A 6,771-nucleotide genomic window follows, 5' to 3' on the forward strand; every position below is an offset into this window, starting at 1 on the left:
TACAGTAGCTACCTTCTACTTCATCCTTTTTTTTCAAAGCGCTGTGATCTCCTTGGTACTATACAACAACTTTGTATCTTTTCTTTCTGCAGGTCTGATACCCTTTATCAGGTAAATCAGTGTATAGTCAATAGACAGATTAGTCTTTTTGTGTAAAGACTGGGGATTTCAAAGAGTGATATTGAAGAGCCCTACAATGAGCCTCTTACACAAAGCTCTATTGTAATGAGGAGACGATGAAGAGGGATTTAAATAAATCTCCTTACAAAAGTAGGTCTTCATGTTTAATAGATAATGTGAGATACAAAGGGAGAGATAAAAAATAGCTATACTGAATGAATGAAGAGGTGGTGGGTTGGAAAATAATTTACAGGGGACAGTCCAAATTTGTTTTTTTTTTAATTTAATGGGAGATGTTGAATAAATTTAATCCAACCCACTCTAAGGAAAATTGCAATTGCTTAAACCATAATCGCCAGCAATGCAAGAATTACATTTAGCGGAGAATGGTTTAATTTCAAGGAATTTTCTCATACCTGACTGCCTTGGGAGTGCTAACAAGTGTATTTTGAGAGGCTCTTCTGATGCATAATCTGTGATTGTTAGCCTGCACTGATTCTCTCCATTCTTGGGAATAACCTAAGGATAAAGGCAGAACCCAAAATGAATGACTTTAATCAAATCATGTTTTCTCATTAGTGAAAGGAGTATAAGCAACAACAACAAAAAAATCTAAACTTATTGGTAGATGATAGTGATGATCATATGCATGATGATGATTAATGGTGATGATGATGATAGCAAATTTGAACTTAGTAAAGCACTAAAAAATATTTGAGAATGTGTAAGGGCATTATATACTGTATACACATATGTGATTGTAAGATTATAATTACATTGTACAACTATAATAATGCAAAGGCCTATATAATGCATATATAATGCATATATTGCATTTTAGAAGAACATACATGCAGTATCTATAGAGATGTGACAAATGGCACACTTTGGCGAAGGAAACAGATGTGAGGAAGAAAGATGTATCTTTTTATAAAGAAAATTCTAAAAGGATATTTGTTTAATACAACACACCAAAAATACCAAATCCATGTATATCTGTAATATCATACAGATGGCTCAGCACACAATTGTTTGTATTACTTACCTCCTCTCCATACTGCATGCCACTAACATAGAGTTGATACTTGAGTTCATGCATTGAGAGAGGGATCCAGATGATTGGTAGCTGACCTTTGACCTCAGTGATCTCACTGGAGAGAACTGGACCACCATGTTCACAAACAGCAGGACAATCAAACATCTGAGAAAAAACCCAAAATAATTATCACTAATAAAAATGAGAACAGGCTTTTTATATATCTGTTAAGATTAATGGCGCCTAAGTGCTAATCAGATCATCATTCATTCTAATTTCACCACATCAGTCACACTTATCACACAAGCTTCTAAATGTGAATCTTAAAAAGAGATTTAATTTAAAGTGAGTGGTTTTTTAATCATATTAATTAAAATCAAGCAATTAAGCAGTCTAAAAAAAGATGATTTCACTTTGCCATTGGGAGGCACAGAAAAGGACAGTTTATAAAGCAAAATGATTTCATACCAATTTCATGGACTCATGTGGCAAGAATGAAGACATGGTTGGCATGGCAACAACAGAAATTATGTAGGAGGCTCCACCCACAAAACCACTGATTCCAATACTCTGGCATGGAGGCACCAGGTTGTTATGATAGCAGACACCATTGATATAGATCTGAAGACAAAAGTGATATTCATAATAAAAAAAGATAAAAAGATTTATGTTACAAAGTGAAACATAAATTGTTACATTACAGTTTAGAAAATATGACAATATATATAGTCCGACCTCTCTTATCCGGCCTCCCCTTATACGGATCTCTCTATTATCCGGACGCATACTTGCCGAGATTTTTTTTTCAAATTCTATCAAGGACGTGAGGAAATGAGATTTCAATCTAAACTCCATCTTTTATGCAAACTCACTTTGATTACGTATATTTTCCAATATAGTCTACCTACAACAACATTATTTTTCATGAAAATATCTCATTCAAATCACCGACAGAACTTAAGAGGGATAATTTTCTATTAAATCAGGGCGCAGCGCAAACATTTCATCACGTTCTCTTTTTGTTTCCCGGGAAAAACCAACGCATGTCTATAGGCCACAATACGGACAGGGCCATCTATCATGTTTGAGCCTACAGTCAGTATAACAATGGCTGACATTGTGAAGCTGCGATACCCGCCACGATGATCTAATTGTAAAACTCAGTTTCATCGAGTCATTCTCTTTCTTTAAAGGTATGCTTGATGTATACCTCAATCATTTTAGCAGGTAAATTATCCAAAAGTTTTGGGCATCGATCGATTTCATTTCCGTAAAAATGCCGCCTATAATTTCCACTGAAACTGCAGTTAATACTGTCTGTACACCCACTACAATAGATAACATGTACCGGTAGCTACCGCCGTTACTTTGGGGTGGTGCAGGCTGCAGCTTCGTGTATTTTATATTGTTTCTCCCAGATCCGGATAAATCCCTTATCCGGATTGGTGCTGGTCCCAATGTGTCCGGATAAGAGAGGTCGGACTGTATATTGAACAATGGTTCATATGGATTTTATCATTTGATATCAACTTTGTGGGCAGAACTATGCTAGCCTTTTTGTTGTATTTGGTAGTAATCTAGTACATTCATACATTTTTTTAACAATAAACTTTCCATCAACTCAATGGTAGTACAAGAGACTTAGAAAAGGGTTTCAGTGAATTTAATTCACAAATTATTAATCAGCAGCATTTGGTGTTATGACACTGGTAGTCTTATAATCTCATAACAATATAACAATGAAAGGTTGCTAAATTTCAATTGAACTTGAAGGTCAAAGAGGCTTTTCTAGAAAAATACAAAATAAACAGAGCCTTGAAAATAACTATAAAATTACTACTTAAAAATTAGTATTCAACTCAATGTGATCATGTACATGCTATGTTCAATTTCTAATACAACTATCATGCTGACATATCCCATGGCAATGAGAAAGTATATCTGAGTGAACTCACATGGTAAGCTTCCACTAAATGTCTGTAGCGTGCTTCAGGTAATTCCCAGTAAAGCTCAACTGTATGAGAGTTGCGTTTCCATCCTTTGATAACAGGTATACACTGCAGCCATTGCCAAAGGCTGGTCTATCAGTACAATAATTCATCAATAAAACAACAGTTCAGTAAAACAAATATTCCAAGAACTTGAATTTTGACAACTCAAACAGACTATGGTCACATCATCCTAAAGAACTAATGAGATTGCTTAATAAAGAGAGGACTGCTGGAAGTCATCTTTATTAAAAAGAAAATAGCCATTTATTTAGCATTAGGAATCAGCAGAAAGAAAAACCATTCCTGATTGCATCTTTAAAAAAAAATATATGATCACATGAGGGAAGGTGTACAACATCATTTTGTTTTTTAAAGACTTACTGGACCATGGGTTTCCTGAAGCTGCTGTTCTTCAAATTCCTCTGTTGCTATAGAAGCAGCATCATTGTCATCATTCTCAGACTCTCCATCTGTTCCTTCTAAAACCCAATATCTCCTGTAAGATGGAAGAAACATACATCATTATAAAATATCACAATAACTAAATATATATTCAAAATTCTTTTCCATATTATGATAAATAAATTAATATTCAATAAATCATAATTACAAAATTACAATTCAATAAAATAGTCATAATTGCAGCCAGCTGGCTGAATACAATTGACCAAAGATCTTACAAAATAATGTTTAGACATTCATTATGTTGTTAATTATTTCAACATTGCAAAACTGTATCAAATGTTGCATACAATGTCATGACAACTGCATATTGTTTTGAGGCTGTAAATGCAATTGCATTTATATAATTCTGATCCCTAGATTTTCAGTCAATACAAGAAAATAAAAGATATGTAAGTAAACCTTACCCTGATGTGAATATCTCACTTGGTAGTGCATGATCACTATGGGATATCGCTCTCAAGATGTGAAGGCCAGATCGTTTTAAGATGATACCTTGGTCAGCTTTCAACACCTAACGTTTATAGCAGAAGAGATTATGATGGTGGTGTACTTCATTATTAGTTACCATATATTTCTTATCTTTGGAATACAATCTGAAATCAAGTTTCAAATTTGTATATCAAGAATTTTAAGAGTACATAAGCCGTGCTATTGTCAGCGTGATTACATTCCAGTATTATACAGTGCTTAAATAGTTCTGATGGAGTAAGCATTAGGTGTGCAGAATTGTTAAAAAACAAATCATAGGCTTTGACAAAAATTTCCACAAGCAAATGAACTTTCACCTACACACCACAGTTATATTACTTCTCTTTATCTTAAAGGACTTCCAGGAACCAACAACCTACCAAGGTGCTTTTATATTCTTCTCATAGTACTTAATAACGGTTGTTTTATGAAATGAAACTGAAGAATTATTTCTGTTCTGTAACATGTTAAAACTTATCAATACATAATTACATGGTAAATGACTTTACAATAGCAGTAAACAAAGGTTGGAAGGGGTTAGTTTTACTGAACAAGTGGAATGCCTCTGGCCGTCTCACCTGCATCACGCGGTTCAATATAGCAGCAGTGCTGACTTTGAATAGTACTCTAACTCGCACAAGATGTTCAGTGATACATGGTTACTCTTATGTCCACTTTTTATGAACTAGACCAATAAACTTACAGAGATTCACCAAAAAACCCCAACATGGCTAAAGTTCATTGACCTTACATGACCTTTGACCTTGATCATGTGACCTGAAACTCAAACAGGATATTCAGTGATACTTGATTACTCTTATGTACAAGTTTCATGAATCAGATCCATAAACTTTCAAAGTTATGATGGTAATTCAACAGATACACCCAATTCGGCCAAAGTTCATTGACCTTTGACCTTGGTCATGTGACCTGAAACGTGCACAGGATGTTCAGTGATACTTGATTACTCTAATGTCCAAGTTTAATGAACTAGACCAATAAACTATCAAAGTTATGATGGTAATTCAACAGATACCCCTGATTCGGCCAAAGTTCATTGACCCTAAATGACCTTTGACCTTAATCATGAGACCTGAAACTTGCACAAAATTTTCAGTGATGCTTGATTACTATTATGTCCAAGTTTCATGAATCAGATCCATAAACTTTCAAAGTTATGATGGGAATTCAACAGATATCCCCAATTCGGCCAAAGTTCATTGACCCTAAATGACCTTTGACCTTGGTCATGTGACGTGAAACTCATGCAGGATGTTCAGTGATACTTGATTAACCTTATGTCCAAGTTTCATGAACTAGGTCCATATATTTTCTAAGTTATGATGACATTTCAAAAACTTAACCACAGGTTAAGATTTCGATGTTGATTCCTCCAACATGGTCTAAGTTCATTGACCCTAAATGATCTTTGACCTTGGTCATGTGACATGAAACTCTAATAGGATGTTCAGTAATACTTGATTAACCTTATGGCCAAGTTTCAAGAACTAGGTCCATATACTTTCTAAGTTATGATGTCATTTCAAAAACTTAACCTCAGGTTAAGATTTGATGTTGACGCCGCCGCCGCCGTCGCCGCCGCCGTCGGAAAAGCGGCGCCTATAGTCTCACTTTGCTTCGCAGGTGAGACAAAAACTACCTTATGTGGAAACCAACAAAAATGTGGCAGTCAATAAATGCCGACTACTACATGGGCTTGTAATATAAAATATACGGTTAACAGTAACAATCAAATGTAATTTAAAAGTCTATGTCAATTGTAAATATTGATTTAATCCCTTTAAGTCCTCAAATCTGATTCCATATGTCACTGACATATGTCTAAAAATGAATGCTTATATTGTCTGTATGAAAGATGAATATATTGAGTCTTACCCTTGTTGTTGACCCGTTTGGCTCCGGGATGGAACCATCTAGGGTGTAATAGATTGTAGTATCTGATTGGCTAGAGGTCAGGTCAATCCGATGTCCCCTCTGAACAACCCCACCAGTACTGTCTACACATGTTGGTGAAGGGGTAGTGGTGAATGTATCTGAAATATGGATAAGATGACAAAAGAAACAGGAATTCAAAATATCAATTTTCTAATTTGGCTTTCAGATATGAATTCAATATAAGAATTATACTTCAAGAATTAAGGTAAGAGTGGGAGCAAACTCCTGATAAATAAATATAATTTTTTTTTCAATATTATTGTTGTTAGAAGATCATGTATCAATTATGTTCAACCGGAGTGTAAAAACAGGAAATCAAAGGCATCTTTTTTTTAATAGATTTGGCAGTGATCATGAAATGGCGTTTTGTGCTTGAAACTTCATATGTAAGGGTGTGGCCTACCTGAATCCCATACCCGGACACATCCTACACTATTCCTGGCTCCCTTAGATCTGACATAGAATGTCCCTGCCTGCTCCCAGGTGTGTGAGTAGCTACCCAATGCCTGCATTGGTCCACTGGTGAAGCCTCCCTCAGACTCTGGAACAAGGGACGATGTCAGGATGCTGCTGGAAGCATTCTCTTCATCTGGAGGAGTTACCATGGTGATGTTGTGAAGCTCTTGACTGCTTACTTCCTTCCATGACCAAACTATTGACTGACCCTGTGAAAAAAATGTGAGAGGGGGAGGGGTCAAGAGTCACAAAATGATTAGAATTCATTTTTTAAAGGAA

At 35.4% G+C, this 6,771-nt stretch overlaps 1 protein-coding gene across 1 annotated transcript in view; it reads right to left on the reverse strand.

Annotated features, from left to right (window-relative positions):
- LOC121410617 overlaps positions 1-6,697 on the reverse strand; it is a 49,979-nt gene extending 43,282 nt beyond the window's left edge. The window contains exons 1-8 of the mRNA XM_041602831.1: positions 6,440-6,697; positions 5,977-6,134; positions 4,017-4,123; positions 3,529-3,643; positions 3,112-3,237; positions 1,625-1,777; positions 1,166-1,321; positions 537-639 (exon numbers count right to left, since the gene is read on the reverse strand). Of these exons, the coding sequence (XP_041458765.1) occupies positions 537-639; positions 1,166-1,321; positions 1,625-1,777; positions 3,112-3,237; positions 3,529-3,643; positions 4,017-4,123; positions 5,977-6,134; positions 6,440-6,641 (1,120 nt within the window). The 5' untranslated portion in view covers positions 6,642-6,697. The remainder of the gene's footprint in view (positions 1-536; positions 640-1,165; positions 1,322-1,624; positions 1,778-3,111; positions 3,238-3,528; positions 3,644-4,016; positions 4,124-5,976; positions 6,135-6,439) is intronic.
- Between the last annotated feature and the right edge of the window lie 74 nt (positions 6,698-6,771).

This window comes from Lytechinus variegatus, chromosome 3 (assembly GCF_018143015.1).
Source record: "Lytechinus variegatus isolate NC3 chromosome 3, Lvar_3.0, whole genome shotgun sequence".
Taxonomy (NCBI): domain Eukaryota; kingdom Metazoa; phylum Echinodermata; class Echinoidea; order Temnopleuroida; family Toxopneustidae; genus Lytechinus; species Lytechinus variegatus.